At 45.2% G+C, this 20,777-nt stretch overlaps 1 protein-coding gene and 1 pseudogene across 1 annotated transcript in view; both read right to left on the reverse strand.

The window, feature by feature from the left end:
• Positions 1–663: 663 nt before the first annotated feature.
• The window catches only part of ONECUT1 (one cut homeobox 1), a 36,102-nt gene continuing 15,988 nt past the window's right edge, over positions 664–20,777 (reverse strand). The window contains exon 2 of the mRNA XM_034993801.1: positions 664–1,391. Coding sequence (XP_034849692.1) covers positions 1,099–1,391 — 293 coding nt within the window. The 3' untranslated portion in view covers positions 664–1,098. The remainder of the gene's footprint in view (positions 1,392–20,777) is intronic.
• LOC118003808 lies at positions 9,890–9,973 on the reverse strand (annotated as a pseudogene).

A 20,777-nucleotide genomic window follows, 5' to 3' on the forward strand; every position in this document is an offset into this window, starting at 1 on the left:
AAGAATCCCCAGGTTTTCTCAGCTATGAACAGATCATGTCCATATGTCTACTTAAGTATCATTTATGGATCCCGAAAGGGAGTGTGCCATCTGGATGTACGTGTCCACTACACTGATCTCTCTGTTATGATATTAATTGCTTCCCTGAAGCTACATTCTTTCTTGCCAGTTCTGAAAACTAATATTTCAAATGCGTCAAGAGTCATAAATAATAGTCATGATTCTATGTGGCATGTGTATTACAGCTAGATCAGTTCATACGTATAACTTTACATAGTATCTTGTGTAAAAATAGCTTTGGTTATTAAAGTCATTGCAATAAAATACCTGCACTATAATATTAAGCGTGTTCTTTGGTACCTAGGTGATTTTTTTTTTAAATGGATGAACTCTTGTTTCATTTCTTAAAAAATATCTGAACATTCCTTAACAAACAAAGAGAATGCACTGGTTTAGGTGTCATTCAAATTTTCTTTGCTGGGTTTGAATCTGCATTTAGGTTGCCGGCCTGGCAGGTTCAAACGCTAGGCTAGACGAGTGAAATCACACTCCTATCCAGTGAAATCAGACAACCCCCCACTATGTTGGTTGTACCCCTAGAGCACAACCTTTCCTGAAGACCAGCCCTGCCTAAGTCCCTAACCACTGGTGGTGTGTGCGTGTGTGTGTGTGTGTGTGTGTATGCACTCACGTACCCACACACAGTACTGAGACACCATACACCTTCGCGGCATGGTGGAACAGATGAGAAAGTCTGATCTTAAGAGAGGTCCACTCAATGGCTCGAAATCACGATGCTCCAAACCACAAAACAGCCAAGCACAGCAAGAACGATCATGGATGGAAGGTGTGAGATCCAGTGGTGCTTTCCCGCTCATAATTTTTCTTGCCAAGTCGTTGCCCCGCTGAAGTGTGTGTCTCCTAACAAAGTCAGAATGCAGGTGAGCGAAGTCTTTGGTTTCTTTGGACTATAAATAACGCTTTTTTTTTTCTTCAAATATTTCTAAGTATAAACCTGCTATCTTGAGGTCCTGGTCTTTTAAAAATTTTTTTTTTATTTAAAGCTTTTCCACCGAGGTTTAGTTCGTGGTTATTCCTTCATGCTTTGGTACAAGTGCTTGATGAAGAAGATGAGTTGCCTGAATTGGAGCTGCCCTCGTCCTGCCACTTGTCCAGACTCCTCCTCCTCGCGTTCATGAAGAAATTGCTGACGGTGCTCAACTCCAACCCCAGCTGCTGGGAAATAGTGATTTGCAATTCTTTGGACGGGCGCTTGTTTTCCTTGAATATTGCATGTAGAGTTCGACGCTGGACATCTGTGAAGACCAACCTGGGCTTTTTGGGTGTGTTGCCTCTATCCTTGCCATGTTCTTGTTCTTTCCTTTTGCATGCTGCAAAAAACAAAAAACAAAAAACAAAAAACAAACAAACAAAAAAACCACAGCAGATGTTAGAACAAACTGCCCAGGAGATTTGACAGTAGGAAGGCAGAGCCAATAACATTTGTTTGCTATTCCTCACAGGCCACTTTGTGGCTGCTGAGCTCTACTTTTAGGACCATGGTGGGCTGGGAGGGAAGTGTGATACAAGATGGAGAATTTGGAGGAGGTGGGGTTCTGTGAGTCCTGGGTGTGGGTCCTGGCTTTGTAAGCATCTGCTCTTTGTCCGTGGCGAGTGGTAAACCAGTGAACTCCACCTTGGCCTCAGATACCTCATCGGCAGAACATAGGGTTCTGGCAAAACAAACTTGTTGCTTGAATTTTTATATCACCGTCTGCAAAATGGATATAAGAATAACAGTCCACCTGGGTGGTTCAGTTGGTTATGCGTCTGCGTCAGGGTCCTGGGACTGAGTCCCACATAGGCTCCTTGCTCAGCAGGGAGACTGCGTTTCTCCCTCGGCCTGCCGCTCCCCCCGCTTGTGCTCCCTCTCTCTCTCTGACAAAAAAAGAAAAAAGAAAAAAAAAGAATACCTACCGTGCTGGATTGTGGTAAGGATTTATGGAATAGTATATGCAACAGTTTATGTTAACTGAAATGCTTTATGAATGCAAAGTCTTATCACCTAGAAGGGGCTGTACCCCTCAAAGGTTTTACAGTGTGCCCCTGGTAGAATACTAAGAGCCTAAGAGAGTCTGAAAACAATATAAAAAGGACTTGTATTTGTTATCCTTCTGATCTCTTTTGTTTCCCAGACAACTTCGTATGTAAGAAAACTGTAGTTAGCATGCTACCTTACCCATCAAACAGTCTTCCACTGATTATTCAGCGGAACCAGGACTCTTGGAGGTGTGAAGCCTACTTCCTTGCCATTGGGGCTAAACCTGTTGCGTGAGGCACATTCCCCTTGGGGGTCTCTCTGTGCCTCCTGTTTGCTCTCCATGAAAGTTTTCCCTTTGGAGTGCCCCTCTTCCCCTACCTTAGCTCCCACACAGAAGGCCCATTCCCTGCTCATGTCTTTTGGTCCTGTATCATGTATCATGCTTCTTGGCTGCTAGAACTATTCTGGTGTATCATCCCATTGGGGATGGCCCTTGGGTCCCCAGGGTTTGGTGTTGGATAAGTGTTTCTCCTCATCTCGGGTGCCATACTTCCTCTTTGTAGACTAATATGGCTCACCAGCTTCCACCTGCCAAGGAGGCACTAAGGGCTGCATTGCTAACAGCACCCTTCACCCACTCCTAATTTCCACCACCAATCAATCCCTACAGCCATCCCCAGATAACCATACAATCCATATAAAAATGATGCTCGGGGCAACTGGGTGGTTCAGTTGGTTAAGCGTCTGCCTTCGTCTCAGGTCATGGTCCCAGGGTCCTGGGATCAAGCCCCGCATCGGGCTCCCTGCTCAGCAGGAAACCTGCTTCTCCCTCCCCCACCCCCCCTGCTTGTGTTCCCTCTCTCGCTGTCTCTCTCTCTGTCAAATAAGTAAATAAAATCTTTAAAAAAAATGATGCTCTGGTTATGCTAATGCAACTTAAGGCTCCTATGCCCTGACTCCAATCAGATTGCTGCCTCTCAGCACCCCACATAGGCACTGTGGACCAGCCAGTACTATCTTCATTTCTGGCCGGCTATACTCTGACGTGAGCTCCAGTCACAGTGAGGTGCAGATGGGGCATCTTCCTGGTGGGGGTAGAGGCTGTTACTCTTTTCTTTCCCTTTCCCTTTCCCCTTCTCTTTTCTTTCTTTCTTTCTTCCTTCCTTCCTTTTCTCTTCCTTCCCTCCCTCTCTTTCTCTCTTTCTTTCTCCCTCTCTCTCCCCCTTCCTCACTTTCTCCCTCCCTTCCTTCCTTTCCTTTCTTGGCTTGAGCGATGCAACAGCCTTTATTGTTGCAGTAACACTGATACAGATGTTCCATTCTGGGTCAGGGCTACCCCCACCCCACCCTACCCCTTGGTCCTCATCAATGTGGAACTTTGGGGAGGAGGGGCAGAATTCCTAAGCAGAGCTGGAGAGAGGCAAGTGGGACTGGTAAATATGGGGGTCACCTGGAACCAAGGGTTCAACAGGGTCAGGATGCTTGAATCCTTTGCCTGATGGGGGCTGGGAATACTTGCATCCTGGGTTCAAGATCTGGCAATGCCCTGACCTGGGTTCAAAGCTGGGATGGGGTGTGGAAAAGCCTAGACCGGGGTTCAAGAAAATGCCTTGGTTCCAGATCTTAGCTTTGGGAATGAGCATGGGAAATGGGTTGTTCCAGATTGGCGATGGGGGAATATCTCTGGGTCCAGAGTTTGAGGTTGACCCTGGATGCTCTGGTCTCCAAGCCCCAAGTTCACGGCTGGGGTAGAGTCTGGTCCCTTATGTAACAGGGGCTGCGTAGGGGGGATATCCCAATTTTGGAACTTGGGGGAGGGTTGCAGATGTCCTGCTTTTTGAACTGGAGAGAGCACTCTATTTTAAGGGCTGGGAAAGGGCTCTGGGTCCCTGGGTCAGACCCAGAGTGGGGGTGGCATTCTCCAAGTCTTGGGTACAGATCCCAGACCCCTAGGATCCAGCCTCTTGCTCTTGTCCCAGTACCTCCAGTTGCAGCCCCACTGGCGTCCACTTGAGGCCAATACTCTCAATCTTGTTCTCAATCTTGTTCTTGAGGTTTTGCAGGTGCAGTGAGGTGTGCACCAGAATCAGAAGCAGGGGCCCAGAAACACTGAGCAGGAAGGTGCTGCCCATGGCCCAGAGGATGAGAAGGCTGATGGCAAACTTTGTGGCCAGGCAGGTGGCGGGGTGGCCACTTGAGTCTCAGCCGAGGGCCACTGTCCCCATCAGCGCACTTAGGAGGCTGTGCAGCATGAGAGTGTACCTGCTCCTGGATCATTCCAGTCATACCCAGGCTCCCCTCCAAGCCCAGAGCCTCCACAGGTCCATCCTCCCAACCCTTCAGGTTGACCATATCCCTGTCCCTGTCTCTGCCGGAAGTCCCGTCATTCTTTCATATGTCCTCATCCCTCCAGTTGGCTGCCCTGCCTATTGCTGTCTCTGCTCCACCTCCTGCCTCTTTCTGCTTTTTAATATTTATTTGACAGAGAGACACAGCGAGAGCAGGAACACAAGCAGGGGGAGTGGGAGAGGGAGAAGCAGGCTTCCTGCTGAGCAGGGAGCCCAATTCGGGGCTCGATCCTAGGACCCCGGGATCATGACCTGAGCCAACGACAGACACTTAACCGACTGAGCCACCCCGGTGCCCCTCACCTCCTACCTCTTTGTATTCCAGGTTCTCAATATCTAGATGGTTCATCAGCTCTGGACAGGTATAGTCTCTGTGCTCTCCTCACCTAGCCCTGCTCCCCTGCCGGCCCCTATCTTTCATTTTTAATTGCTTCTGGATTTTAGAGTTTCCCTAGTGCCTTAGCACAAATTAGCTCAGCACTCAGATCAGCTGAAAAGCCAATAAGTGAAGGCTGAAGGAGACTCCAGTCTTTGGGGTGCAATCTACGGATCTCCAAATTTTTTTAACTATGCGCTACTTAGTAAAAAATGTTTTGAGTGTACACTCCCTAATATTATTTATTTATAAATTATATATGTGTTACTCTATTACTACATGATGTACATTATAAAGCATACACAAAATATAAAATTTTTGAAAGGAGTAAAATAGAAATAGACACAGGAATTCTCTTCTACAGATGAATTAGCTTGCCTAGGCCCTAGCATGCATTCACCCCAACCAAGGGACCACTGGTCCAACTCCAATCATAGGGAGAATTTCAGAATGGACATGAAGGGAAAGCTCAGTCAAAAAAGAGAGATTTTGAGGCCAGTCAGGCCATATGGTACCTTTTATAACATATCCCATAGGTCACTGGCTATGCCCCTTTTCAACATGAGAGGTAGCATCAGCATAATGAGAAGTATGTACTAAATGCCCAATCCCTCAGAGCATTGAGCACATATACCAAACCAGCTGAATTTCCCCAAACGGAATCTCTGCCCCTGGGGACCAATAGCCCTCACTGGGCAACTAGATTAAGTCTCTGAAAGAACAGCTGACTAGACTGAAGACACCTCTAGTTAGTTTGAATTAGCCCATGTAGACCAGCTTTATACAATACTGATGCACATGGCTGATGGAGTCATTCCTTCACTTTCACAAATGAATATGACACAGGCTTTGCTCTTAAGAAGGTCAGTCTAATGATCACTGAAGCAAATGACTGTATGTATAAAAAGAGTATACAGGATTATTACTTTGGCTTGAGGATATTAATGAAGGCATCAAAGAGGAGGGGGTGCTTACACTGGGCCTGAAAGGATGAGTAGGAGTTTGCTAATGAGAGACATGGGACAAACTCATGCCCAGCATGGGGAGCAGTGCTCATGATGGATTCATAAATGTTAGTAGACAAAGATCAGATTTGAATTATCTTGTTGGTAAGGGGAAATTACTGAAAGATTTTGAGAACGTGTATAGTGTTATTAAATTTGGGTCTAGAAAAACCCCTCTGGTGGGGTTGTGGGGGATAAATTGGAAAGCAGCAAGATTAGGGACAAGGATGCTGTTAACCATCCTGACCCCCTCAGGAGTAAGGCACTCATTCCTCCACCTGCTGCAAGAGTTGGTGGCTGGTGGCCCTTAGGGGAGGGCCATTCTGGGAATTGCCTTGAGGTGGGGTGGGGTGGGAGCTGAGGGGAGTAGGGGATGGGGGTATGGAGGATGGAGGCTGAAGAGAGTGGGAATGTATCCCCTCCCCAACCCCTTGCATCAAGTTGGGACAATTTTGAAGGGTCACCCTGTTCTATAGCACCCCACAGAATTGGTTGAGGCTATTCTTGTAACTATCAAAGTTCAACTTCTTCAGCCTGGTTTTTCTTCCTCCACTCTCCCAACAGGGATTATTCTCCATAGCTTTCTCTGATAACCTGCCTACATGCAAGTCTCAGAAACCTAGAGTCTGCTTCCCAGAAAACCTGACCTAAGAAAACCACTGTAGTGAGGACCCCAAATTAGACAATGACAGCTGGGGGAGGAATATGGAGACCAAATTCAAGCTTCTTGGAAGACAGAACCAGGAGCACTTAATGACAACATGGCTGGGAGGGTAAAATTCTGAACAAGTCCCAGGTTTCTGAATGGAAGGTGGTAATGAGGCCATTAGGGAATGCAGATGGAGAAATGAATTTTATGAGAGCAGTAATCACTTCTATGTGGGACAAATTGCATTTTAAGTGCTTGTTGGACATTCTGTTAAAGATCTCCAACAGGTTGTTGTCCAGCAGACAGCACGACATATGGGGCCTGGAGCTCTGGGGTGGCGGGGCGGGGGAGGTGTGGGCTAGGACGATAGACTGGGAAGTCATTAGGGCTCTAGATGGTAAATTACCCAGAACATACCTATGGAAATGAAAATAATTGAGCATCAGGTACAGACTCAACTTATTTATCATTCAAAAGGCAGAGCTAAGGGAAATCACAAAGAAATATCCATTTTCCACCTAACCAGTTTGTATATTTGAATGACTTCAATCTGGTCCTTGGCATTTGGTAGGATTGAGTGGGCTGAAACTACTTCCAAACCAGCATTTCCCAAATGGTGTCAGAGGAATGATACTGTCTCCAATAGGTTCCAGGAAAAGATGGTTTGCAGGTCAAGTACATTTGGAAAAACCTAGCATATATAGCTTCTTCCTCGAAATTCACAGTATGTGTTAGCACATGTAATTATGTTTCCCAGATTTATTTAGCCCTAGAACTCTGTTTAGTAGGGACTGTCTATTAATGTCTCATGCAATACTAATGTTGGGGAAATGCAGTTTGGAAGTCTTTGCCCTGAGCTCTCAAGCATTACAGATGTCACGATGTCAGAGCCTGGGAAGTGAGATTCTCCAGGCGCAGGGAGCCTGGCTGACTCATTCCATATCTCCAGGGCATCCTGGCATAGTGCCTGGCTATAAAGGGGCACTCACTACCTGTGTAGGTACTACAGAGGGGTGGCTCTGACGCCGTGTATGTGGTATATCTGGAGAGAACTCTGTGCAGATGTTGGAGTTGCTGAATAAGAACACAGAGATATCAGTAGAATGAAGAGTGTACTAAAGCTTGTTGAGGGTCACTGGGTGACCTTAGCAAAGAGGCTAGGAGGAACAACCCACAGAAATAAAATCGTGCTTCTAGAAGCTTGTACAGAACTACAGTGGTTAGAACTGTCAAGAGAATATGAACGAGAGCAGTGCTTTGGAATTTCCACGGAATATATTTCAGGGCAGAGATTACCCATTATAAGGTAGGAGACCACCCACTGGAGGTCATGAGAGTCTACGCAGTGTGCAAGGTGGAGAGCAGGAATAGGGGAGTGGAGGGAGCCATCACACGAGGTACTGCTGCTCAGGGAACAACACTGTCTGTGTTTTATGTGAAAGTTACACATTTTGTTTAGGCGTACAGTTTCCATTACAAATAGAGAAGTATTTATCATAGAACTGGATTATAGGAAAGAGGATTCTTATTGTTTTGAAAGGTAACTGAAGAGGAAGATGACCTGTCAGGAGTCACCTTTATGAAAGTGGGCCACAGATATATTTGCAGTATGCAGAGCAGAGCATAGTGAGCCCATCTGACAGGAGACTTTGATCTTCTCTATGAGCAAGGTCACTCCCCTAAGTGGGAGGCAGAAGTAGGCATGGGAGATGGCAAAAGGCAGATATGACTTTGTGTACCGTAAGAGTAAAGATTGTAAAGAATTATTATTTATTTTTAAAAGGCAGCACATGAGGATATGGATAAAAGACAGAGGCTTTCATTTTAGGCATGCCTGAGACCTGTGCTTTGCCCATAGCTGGCAAGACGGGGCCAATTGTATTTCAAGAAATATGAACTCTGTAGGATATTGAAAGGTATTCCATGAACAATGAGTTTTGAGTTCAGTTTGGGAAGTGCTGAGTTAATTAATGATTAAACAAGCTTCTTTAATGTAGGACTTCTCAGAGCCTTTAATATGTTAAGGTGCACTGATACTTACGGGGTCTCCCAAACTTCTTTGATTAAGGAACTCTATTCAGGGAATTTCTCTCAGGAATGGTGTTCCTTAGAATGGTGTTTCTCGGGGCGCCTGGGTGGCTCAGTCATTAAGCGTCTGCCTTCGGCTCAGGTCATGATCTCAGGGTCCTGGAATCAAGCCCCGTATCGGGCTCCCTGCTCAGTGGGGAGCCTGCTTCTTCCACTCCTCCCTGCTTGTGCTCTCTCTCGTATCTCTGTCTCTCTCTCTCTCAAATAAATAAATAAAATCTTAAAACAAATAAAAGTAAAAAGAAAAGATAACATATGTTGAAGTGATTATTAAAACTATAAACCCTTAAGGGAGTATTCTAGATGTTTGCAAATTAATTTTTTACTCCTTCCCTTCTTCTTTAGTCATGATACAAGAATAAATACTGAATTTGCACAGTAGGCTGGAATCTTTGCTCTGATTCTAGCCTGTGGCATGAACTTGGACACATCATTTGATCTTTCTTTCTGCCTTCTTTAAATGAGCAGACTATGTTTCAAGGCCCCTATGGATGCAAAAGCCCTGTGAGTTGATGAACACATGGCTGCAGTGTCTCTCCTGGTTTCCAAAGTCTATTATCTTCTCAAAAAATTCCCAAAATAACCCTACTCTGTTGTTGAGAATATATAGCCACGATGTTGACTTTCCTTTTCTCCCACCTCATGGCTTCTCAAAAGGAGCAAGTAATGGCTCTGCGGGAATATCAGCCAGGGCTGCAAATAATCCTGATCCACGTTCATCCGAATGAAGGTGATAACACATAAACTCACATTCCTCCGAGCTGTTTCGACTTCTAAAGTTTATGAGCTCTGGAGATTAAAGCAGTGATAACAACCAGTATGGCAGACACTGAGAAGAGTTAAGCATTTGCCCACCTAGGATTCTGAGCCATTAAACGATTGTAGTTTATATTTTTACTGAGTTGCTACTTTTTCATTACAACTGTAGGGCAATTTATGCAACTTCCTTCCTGACTTTCTGGATCATTTGCTCTAGAGTTGGCTGCTTCACATGAGATGGAAATGTGGATGAGGGTAAGGCTGTCTTCTTGCGGGTGGTAGAGCTGTGTGTGTTTCACTGTACTTACCGAGCATACACCGTGGGTCCAGGTAGAGTCACAACAGTGTACTCTGTATTCCCAGTCTACGAGTGAGGAAGACTTTGTAAAAAGCATCGCACTGGTCATCAGAAGTTTTGGGCTGTGGTTCTGACTCTGTCATTAATGAGTTGAATGACTGGGTTAAATCCCTTAACCAAGCCGGTCCCAGGTTCCTTAACTGTATATGTATAACAAGGGGATTGGATAAATAACTTATAGTCCCTTCAAGGTGCAGCTCTTTGACTTGATGTGTGTAAACAGCTTTCCACGTCACTCCAGGGGGAAGCAGCGGGCAGTGTAGACCCTGTTCAGGACTATTGGTTTCAATTAGCAATAATCGCGCCTCGGATAAACCTCATTGGCTACGATACTGCCACTGCGCAAAGCTAGGACTATTGGTTTCTACATCATTCGTGGGCACCTGAACAAGTGTGAGGGTTGAACTGTTTACTCTAGGGGACAGCTGGGCAATCCTTCCAGGACACGCCCCCTCTTTCGTCAGACTGTCCATATACCCCTACTACTTCCACCTCACTCCTGGCAGGCAGAGGTGGTCAGGGGGGAATTAGAGAGAGAAGATCTTTGGGGCAGAGCACCTTCCAATGAGGTAGGAAGGGAAAAAAACACCTGTGTGTACAGTAAACAAAATTATCAGGTAGGATCGGAAAATTAGACTCCATAAATTGTGTTATTCTTAGACATAATTTGTAAAGGTCCATTAGAAAATTCTAGCTTACCTTGTTATACTAAGAAGGACTATGGAGAATATGTGTTTTTTGGGGGGGGGAGGGGTGGATGCAGAGGTAGACAAGTGAAAAATCAGGGATGGGGGCTCACTTCTAGGCAATCATGCTATCTGACAGAATAAGATGGGAATGGGGCCAAATGAAGGGCAAAGCTTGTGTCTGTCACTTTAAAGGCATTACTGAATCCGGCAACCGTTCTGTGAGGACCAATTTTAATAGGGCTGAGAGAAATTTAGGGACATATGCTGTGAGGAGCGCAGTTTTGGCCTTGATGTCTGGATGGAGAACCCCAGAGAGGCAGGGTAAAATGACTGAGGGACCAGGGAAGAACCAGACCAGGGTGATTCAAATCAGATTCATTTGGTGGTCTGAATGTAATAGATTGAGGGAGGACTGTATGCCTACAGCTTCCCCCTTCATACGTGGCTTGTGCCCTGTGAATCCCTGTGCTATGGCCAAGTATTTTCTCCCTCCAAACAACTGCCCGAGTGTCTGTTGTCTCAGCATGATTCCACGGGACGTGGTTCAGAAAGAAGTAAAGGGGAAAGCTGAGATTTCCAGGGCACCATGAAACTGTGGCATTTTAATAGGGGCTTGCTAGAGACCCCATGTCTTTGCCCTAAAGGCCAATCTTGGTGGGACACCTGGGTGGCTCAGTCAGTTAATGTCTGCTTCAGCTTGGGTCATGATCCCAGGGTCGTGGGATCGAGCCCCGCATTGGGCTCCCTGCTCGGCGGGAAGCTGGCTTCTCCCTCTCCCTCTGCTGCCCCCCCCAACTCGTTCTCTCTCTCTCTCTGTCAAATAAATAAATAAAATCCTAAAAAAAAAAAAAAAAAAGCAAGCCAATTCTGGTGCTGAAAACTTCTTGAGTAGGTAAGCTGGTGATGTCCCACATCATTCAGGGGAGGCCCAGCCTGGATTTGGAGAGGAAAGTCCAGGCAGTGCTAAGGCTCTCAGTTCCTCTGCTGCTCCAGTACCTCCAAGGTTAGGTGGGGCACCCTGGTAACCCTAAAATTCTACCCAGATTCCTGATTGGCTTGCCAGAGATATCCCTGCATGCTCTGCTCAGGGGAGCTCGGGGCTTCAGGGGTAGGGAAGAACGGATAAAAAGGCAGCTGGGTCAGAATAGGCAAATCCACAAGGACAGAAAATAGGCTGGTGGTTATCTATGGCTGAGTGGGTAGTGGGAGGAAATGCCAGTGACTCATCATGGGTGTAGGGTTTCTTTTGGGGGGAGGGGATGAAAAGGTTCTAAAATTGGTTATGGTAATAGTTGCACAGCTCTGTGAGTCTACTAAAACCACTGAATGATACCCTTTAAATGGGTGGATTGTATAGTATGTAAATTATAGCTTAATAAAATTGTTATGGAAGAAGTCGCTGGGCGTGCACACAGGATGAGTCCTCTGTTATCACTCCGTCTGCCCCTGAGAAGGACCCTCTTCTAAACTGTGGCAAGGGAAAGCAGGGGTCAGCTCTTCATGTCTACTGAGCCCCCAAAGACTCTCTCTTGACAGCTGAAGCTGCTTTTCTTTTCTTTCTTTTTTTTTAAAGATTTTATTTATTCATTTATTTGAGAGAGAGAGAGCGAGCGAGCAGGGAGGAGGGACAGGGGGAGAGGGAGAAGCAGGCTCCCTGCTGAGCTGAGAGCCCGATGTGGGACTCGATCCCGGGATCATGACCTGAGCCAAAGGCAGATGCTTAACTGACTGAGCCACCCAGGTGCCTTGAAGCTGCTTTTCAAAGCAAACTCTACGTGGAGGAACAAGAATGCAAATAAAACAGATTTCAGTAAAACAAGATAGTGGTTGTAAGAGATGTAAAAAGCAGAACTCTGGACGTGAACGTTGCAGGTTCCTGAGCCCATTTTACAGGCCAACACCCGCACTGTGGAGATCAGACAGCTAGTGAATGGGCTGCAACAGTTTCAGGATTATAGCTGAGACTCCAGGAGTCTCAGTGCTGGCATACTTTGCCTTGCATTATTTTGCTATACCACACATATTTTTTATAAGCCAGGCCCCCAGTTGTTTTTGGAATGAGGCAGCTCTTGAATGTCAGCTTTGGAGGCCACAGCAGAATGCACAATGTACCATTTAAACAGCAACTCCAGTGAGTTCTGACTGATATGGTCAAAGGCAGCCTTTGCAGGGGGACACACACAAATTGTCTGGAAACTGTGGTGCCCGGCGGGGGGAGGTGCAGCCAATGCAACCTGCTGGCCACAAGCTAGCTTCGCTCATGTCTGTGAGTTTGTGGGTAGCCAGGGCACCAGTGGAAACTCTTCTGAGCATGTACATGGAAGGCCTACTAGAAACCTGCCACCAGACATTCCCAGCCAGAAGTGACCCCTATAATTCACCCCTGTATCTTGCTTTACAGTGCTTAAAACATCACCATTGAACCTTCCTATGTGATCCCCACAAAACTCAAGTGAGGTAGAAATGGGTATTCCTTCTTTTTCTGTAGATGAAGAAACAATGTCAGAGTGGTTGGGTGACTTGCCTATGGGCACACAGCTGATGGGGTGGGGGACCTCCAGCCCAGTGCACCCTGCAGGCAGATGTCAGCCTCTGAAACGGTTAAATGGGCAGGAGCAGTGGGTGAAAGGGAGCCCAGGGAACCCACAGCCACGATGAGCAGGGCAGGAGCAGTTGGGCAGCGAGTAGCAGGCCCGTTGTCAGCCAGCCCCGTCTTGCTATGCCTGAAAGGATTACAGTGAGCCCACCCAGGAGAGTGGGTGCATGGAAATTGAACTGGAGGGAGATTGGGCAGGGTGGGGAGAGCACACCCCCACTGGCCTGGGGGAGGGAATCTAGTTCCAGTAGGGATGCCGAGGAGCAGGGGACAGCTATCTCCACGGGGATGTGTGCTTGGAGAGGAAGCTACATGAAACTGAGCTGATCAAATGGAAAAAGAAAGATGGGGAGCAGCTAAAGCTGGGAGTGTCCTCCATCCTATTCTGGTTGGAAAAGTCACCCAAACCCCTCACCACCCTGTCCTGTTGGCTCCTTTGACAGAGCCATCCAGAACAGAGATCTGCCTTCCCATGCATCTGCTGCCTGGACTCCTGGAGTCAGCATATAAAATATTTCCCTCAACCTCTCTTCTCTAGCTAAAGCTCAATAGTCTGTAGCCCGGGAGGTTAGGCTATTGGACTTTATGATCCAGAGGGCAGAGGCTGCCTGCACTTGGGGGGGTGGAACAGGATCAGTCAAAACGTGTGGCTGCTTCCCCTGTGCTATGCTCCACGTGTGTGTCACCTTACAGAGCCTCTCAACAAGTGTGGGAGGTAGGTACTACCATTATCTCTAGTTTACAGATGGGCAGCCTGAGGTTCTGGGGTCCAGGAACTGGCCTAAGGTCAAGCTGCCAGTAAATGGTGGAGCTGGGATGATAGCCTGGGCAGGGACTGCTGATGGTACTGGAGGAGATGAGGAGGGTGGCCTAGGTACTCCTCGGGCACAAACCAAGAGGACACCAGAGAATCATACTAGCTTTCACTCTCTGGGACCCTAGACTCTCTTAGTTCTTCTCCCCACAAACTTTGTCTTCTCCCATTTGTTCTGTGTTCCTTCTCATACAGGCCGAACCTGAGCTAGAACGGTGAGCTGAGAATCCTCAGTGAATGAATACATTTTCATATCCCTATGATACTTGCATTGTCCTCTTGCTGGCCATTCACACCCATGTGCACACATTTTCTTGAGCACAAGCTCAAGCCTTTCCACACTCACAGGAAGAAACACCCACTATCTGACCCTCCCTTCCATGAAGCTCTTTCCCTGCATTGTAGCTTCAAAGGAATCACTGCCTCGCACTGGCTTGTTCAGTTAGTAACAAAAGGTAATGTGGCTCTTTTCTGGGAGCCTGGCTCAGAAATTCTGATTTTCAAATTCCTACACTTCTCTTTTTTTTATTTTATACACACACACACACATATATATTTATTTGTTTATATTTTTTATGTTCAGTTAGCCACTGTACAATACATCATTAGTTTTTGATGTAGAGTTCGATTCATTAGTTATATATAACACCCAGTGCTCATCATAACATGTGCCTTCCTTAATACCCATTACCCTGTTACCCCATTCCCCCCACCCCCCTCCCCTCTGAAACCCCCAGTCTGTTTCCTGGGGTCCATAGTCTCTCATGGTTTGTCTCCTTCTCTGATTTCTCCCCCTTCGGATTTCCCTCCCTTCCCCTATGGTCCTCTGTGCTATTGCTTATGTTCCACATATGAGTGAAACCATATGATAATTGTCTTTCTCTGCTTGACTTATTTCACTTAGCTACCCTACGACCCAGCAACTGCACTACTAGGTATTTACCCTAAAGATACAGATGTATTGAAAAGAAGGGCCATATGCACCCCAATGTTCATAGCAGCAATGTCTGCAATAGCCAAACCATGGAAGGAGCCAAGATGCCTTTCAACAGATGAATGGATAAAGAAGATGTGGTCCATATGTACAATGGAATATTATCCTACACTTCTCTTAATGCCTGATCCATTGGAGTTTTATCATATCAGTATCCCTCATCTTAAAGAGCCCTCAATATTTTGGATCCCAGTAATTGGAAACATGATACTAATGCCCTACTTTTGATGTTGATTCCTCAGAAAATCAAAACAAATGGTAGACCTGATGAATTACATGCTTATGATGTGTTATTATCTCATATAGGCCTGCTGTGCATTGCAACTCTTAGTTTATTGATCCTATTTCTTTAATTACTATCCATGTATAAGACTTTATAATATTCATGGCAGTTGAAAATTATAAAATGGAATTCCTTCAAAAATAACCTACAATTTTGACTTTTCACTAAGTTATCAGAAATTTTCCATAATTAATTTCAAATTTCAAATTAGTGGTTTTCCTTGTTTGTATTTCTGGAAAGTTGTCCAGAGAATCAAATTGTAAATGCTATTTTCCCAATGGCATGTATAATTAGTCTCACAAGGGGCTCCCAAGAGCCTGAAAGGAAAGCTGTTGGTGGCTATTCCAGGACCTTGACACTGACTGCAACCACCTTTCCCATCTCACTACCTACGACTGCCTGCCCACCACCCCTACTGAGCCACACTGCTCAGAAGTCAGTCCTAGATCCACCATGAATTTTCTTACCTCTATTTCTTTTGCTCAAGTTGTTCCCTCACCCAGAATGTCCTCCCTTGTCTTTCTTTTCTATATGAAAGTTTCCCTATGTACTCAAAGCCCAGCTCAAGTATCTCATTTTCTGCTAAGCCTTCTCCATCCCCTCTCCCATCCAAAGAGAACTCTTGTCTCCTATGCTCAGACCACCTCCCCACCATTTCCCCAGATAATTATTTACCTACTCATCTCTCTCACTAGACCATGAGTTCCATAACAGTAGACCATGGATTATTTCTTTGGCATATTCAGCATCCTTGTTGGAAAAAATAATTTGGATGTGGGCCCACAGAAAATGGAGACAACCAAGACACAAGTCCTTAAATTTTGAAAATGTGTACAGAGAATGAAATGCCATGAGATCTTTTTAATCCTTTCACTGGATAACTTTTTTGAAGCAGTTTAATGGTGTTGTGGGGGATATTTCTAAATTGTCATTGAGAAGTCAGGGAAAGGGGGGCTGAGCCCCTGGTGAAGGAAACTGGTGCTGTCACCTCTCCTATGACTGAGTCGTAAGGTAGTTCAGGGCCAGGTGGGGAGGAGGCTGAAGTAACAGAGTGGAAGAGCAGAAGATGCAGAGGGGCTGAATTTGGGCTGGGGCAATGAAATAAGCCGGGAACAGGGCAGTCAGCCTCACCCAGACGAAGTACCTACTTGGGGGCACTGGGTATCGGAGGGCAGAAAGATACTGTGTTTGTCCTTGCTAAGTCTGGGTCGTGATTGGTCCATGCACACCTCAGTCAACTACAGGGATGCAGTCAAATCAAGGGGCACAAATCAATGTTAGGTGAGAACAGAAAGTAACAGATTACCAGCTGTGAGCTTTTCAGCACTGAGGATACCTCCTCCATGTTGAGTGTACTCTCAAATGTCTAACACGGAGGGGGCCCCCTCTGGCAAGTGACAGTACTTCACACTCGCCCTCTGCCTTCTGATTATCCCCCTGGCACCAGGAAGAGAAATAGAACTGGGGTGTTTATTTTCTCTTATGTTACACTTCCGCACCCACGCTGTGACAGAAAAATCCCTATTAGTTTACACTGGACCTGTTTTATGGCTGTTACATTTAAAGATTTTTTTTTTTAATTGAGAGAGAGAAAGAATGATAGAGAGCATGAGAGGGGGAGGATCAGAGGGAGAAGCAGACTCCCCGCTGAGCAGGGAGCCCGATGCGGGACTCGACCCTGGGAGTCCAGGATCATGACCTGAGCCAAAGGGAGTCGCCCAACCAACTGAGCCACCCAGGCGCCCCTATGTTTAGAATACATTTAAAGCACTACTTTACATAGTAACACCTGGTTCTGTGTACACACACATACACCTATCATAAACCCATGCTACATATTTCCAGCTATGCTTCTCATTCTCAGAGCTTGTAAAAACACAGATTCCTGGGCGCCTGGGTGACTCAGTAGGTTAAGTGTCTGCCTTCGGCTCAGGTCATGATCCCAGGGTCCTGGGATCGAGCCCCACATCCGGCTCCCTGCTCCGCGGGAAGCCTGCTTCTCCCTCTCCCACTCCCCCTGCTTGTGTTCCCTCTCTCGCTGTGTCTCTCTGCCAAATAAATAAATAAAATCTTTAAAAAAAAACACCGATTCCTGGGCTCTGAATCAGTAGGACTTCTAACAAGTTCCCCAGTGATGCTGGGGCATAGGTATGGGGTAAGAATTGCAAATGAACACTACTTAAACATTTTTATAACAGGTTTGTTTATTTTATGGGTATGGGTGAAGCAATTTTGAAATTATTTTAGGTGTATTATAGGATTGAGTAAATGAGTAAGCATGGGTGGCGGAGAGAGAAAGAAAGAGAGAGAGATGTTATAGATGCCAGGGTTCTTACTTTAGAGGAAGGGGCAGACAGACCTAGTTTGTTTCATTGTGCTTTGTGGATATTGCATTATTATTATTATTTTTTTTTTTACAGGTTGAAGGTTTATGGCAATCCTCATGGAGCAAGTTTATTAATGCCATTTTTCCAACAGCATTTACTCACTCTGTGTTTCTGTGTCATACTTTGGTAATTCTTAAAATATTTCAAACTTTTTCATTATTACATTTGTTATGGTGATCTGTGATCAGTCATTATGACTTGTTAAAGCTCAGATGATGGTTCACATTTTTTAGCAATTAAGTATTTTTTTAAGATTTTATTTATTTTTGAGAGAGAGAAAGCATGCATGAATGGGGGGGAGGGGCAGAGGGAGAAGCAGGCTCCCCACTGAGCAGGGAGCCTGATGTGGGACCATGACCTGAGCTGAAGGCAGACATTTAACCTACTGAGCCACCCGGGCGCCCAGCAATAAAGTATTTTTAATTAAGGTATGCACCTTTTATAGACATAATGATATTCTACACTTAATAGTATAGTATAAACATAACTTTTATATGCACTGGGAAACCAAATAATTCATTTGACTCACTTTATTGCAATATGTGTCTTATTGCAGTGGTCTGAAACTGAACCCACAATATCTCCAAGATATGCCTGAACAAATATGGAATAGGAGAAGGCAAGAAAAAATCCTGTGGGTATATATGGCAATTGGATGTGAAGGTATTGGTGTGAACTCATGATTTAAAAAATATGTACATAAACGTGTTTATGTATATATGTATATTATGTATGTATGAATATATGTGTATATTTGCATGTGTGTGTATAAATAAGCATACATATATTTCCTGGATTTTTCTGAGGGATCCCAAAACAAAGTCACTCTAGCAGCTACCCCTAGCGCCCAGGACTTCTTGGTCTCTAATATCATTCCCCAGCATAATACATTAGGAAGTGGCAGATTCTAGGGTTGGGACAGGGTAGGTAACAGATGAGCTTGGTACATCTTATTATAACACCAGAAAGTTTAAAAAAAAAAAAAAGGATGAATGTCACAACAACTCAGGAGCCATATTAAAGGGGCTCCCACTGGTCAAATGTGGGATAATCTGAGCACTGAAATAGGTGAGTACAGTAATGAATTATAAAGCATCAGGGAAAAAAAGGAATGTCTGAGTTTACACCAATAATAAATGGATGTATCAATGAAAGGGAAGGGAGATCTTACCAATGAAGAAAGCTGAGAGCTGTCTGCTAAACCTGGCAGGACTGCTGGAGATGGAGACTCATTCTGAAACCATTTTGATAAAAGACTAGATCAGGCAAGAATCAGTAGATGCTAAATCTATGGGGAGTTTTTAAAGAAGTAGGATATTTGCATCACCTTAAAGTGTCTACCCATAGATTGCTTATTAGTTGTAAGAAAGAAAAAAAAACAACCCACAACAGTGATTATGCAGTGGAGAAACTCGGCAACAGCTTGACTGGGTGATCGAAATGAACTCACCAGTTAAGTGAGGGACAGACAGACTTTGTGGGCCTCTAATGTGATCCTCTGAGGACACACCTCACCCATGCAGCTTTCTGGGTAAGAAAGCATCACCTCAATCCCTTCACAAGGAAACATCAGTCAAACACAAAATGAGAAATATCGTTTTTAAAAAGTGGGGATCAGAGATGCCTGGGTGGCTCAGTCGGTTAAGCATCTGCCTTCGGCTCAGGTCATGATCTCAGGGTCCTGGGATCGAGTCCTGCATTGGGCTCCCTGTTCAGTGGGGAGTCTGCTTCTCCCTCTGCCTGCCGCTCCCCCAGCTTGTGCTCTCTCTTTCTCTCTGGCAAATAAATAAAATAAAATAAAATAAAAGTGGGGATCGTATGTGTCAAACATGTCAATGTTATAAAAGGTAAAGAAAGGCTGTGGAATTGTTTCAGATTAAAGAAAAAAGAGATATGACAACTCTCCTCAAGATTGGATCCTGTCTTGGAGAAGAATAATGCTATGTAGGACATTACCAGGTAAACTGACAAAAGTGAACTGTAGTTGCGTAAGGGAAAGGCTCTCTCGTGGAAATACACTCCTAAGGATTTAGGGGAAAGGGACCAAATGGATGTAACTTACCCTCAAATGGTCCACGAAAAAGATTTCTGTGTGTGTGTGTGTGTGTGTATGTGAGAGAGAAAGAGAGAGACAGGGACAGAGAGCAAGCATGAGCACTTGACCATGTGTGCACATATGATAAAGCAAATGGGGTAAAAGCTAACAGCTGGTTGGCTGGTCCTGTTAACAATTGGGAAAAGGGTATATGGATGTACTTTGTACTATTTTTTTAAAAACTTGAAATAGGGCGCCTGGATGGTTCAGTTGGTTAAGCGACTGCCTTCGGCTCAGGTCATGATCCTGGAGTCCCGGGATCGAGTCCCGCATCCGGCTCCCTGCTCGGCAGGGAGTCTGCTTCTCCCTCTGACCCTCCCCCCTCTCATGTGCTCTCTCTCATTCTCTCTCTCTCAGATAAATAAATAAAATCTTTAAAAAAAACCCTTGAAATAATTTCCAAATAAAAATTTAAAAAATCAAGCTTTTGGATAATAGTTAATGACATTGTCAACTGTAAATTCTCTATGAGCTCAATTTTGTGAAAAATAAAAAATTTAAATGTATCTTTATCTTTATACTTCTATTTATTTAAACGATTTTATTTATTTGAGAGAGAGAGAGCGCGCACGCACGAACGCACAAGCATGGGGAGGGGCGGAGGGAGAGGGAGAAGCAGACTCCCCACTGAGCAGGGAGCCCAACGCTGGGCTCTTTCCCAGGACCCTGAGATCATGACCTGAGTGGAAGGCAGACGCTTAACTGACTGTGACTGAGCTACCCAGGCGCCCCCCTGTTTTGTTTTGTTTTGTTTTGTTTTTAAAGACTTATTTATTTTATATATAGAGTGTGTGTGTGAGCAGCCTGGGGTGGGGCGTGGCAGAGGAAGAGGGTGAGAGAAACTCAAGCAGGCTCCACCCTGAGTGCGGAACCCCATTTGAGGGCTTGATCTCAAGATCCTGAGATCAGGACCTGAGCTGAAACCAAGAGTCAGACGCTTAACCAACTGTACCACCCAGGTGTCCCATCTTTGTACTTTTAAAAAGCTAGAAGGAAACAAGCCAACAAATCACAGGTATCATCTCTGGATTACGGAATGGATAATTTGATTTTGTTGTATTGTTTATAATGTTTCATATTTTCCAAAGCTTCTACATCTAGCACGTATTACTTTAATAACTAGAAAAAAATTGTTATTTTTTTTAAAGATTTTATTTACTTATTTGACAGAGAGAGAGACAGCGAGAGAGGGAACACAAGCAGGGGGAGTGGGAGAGGGAGAAGCAGACTCCCCGCCGAGCAGGGAGCCCAATGCGGGGCTCGATCCCAGGACTCTGGGATCATGACCTGAGCCAA

Source organism: Mirounga leonina, unplaced genomic scaffold (genome assembly GCF_011800145.1).
Source record: "Mirounga leonina isolate KUSES-001 unplaced genomic scaffold, KU_Mleo_1.0 Mir_91, whole genome shotgun sequence".
Classification (NCBI taxonomy): domain Eukaryota; kingdom Metazoa; phylum Chordata; class Mammalia; order Carnivora; family Phocidae; genus Mirounga; species Mirounga leonina.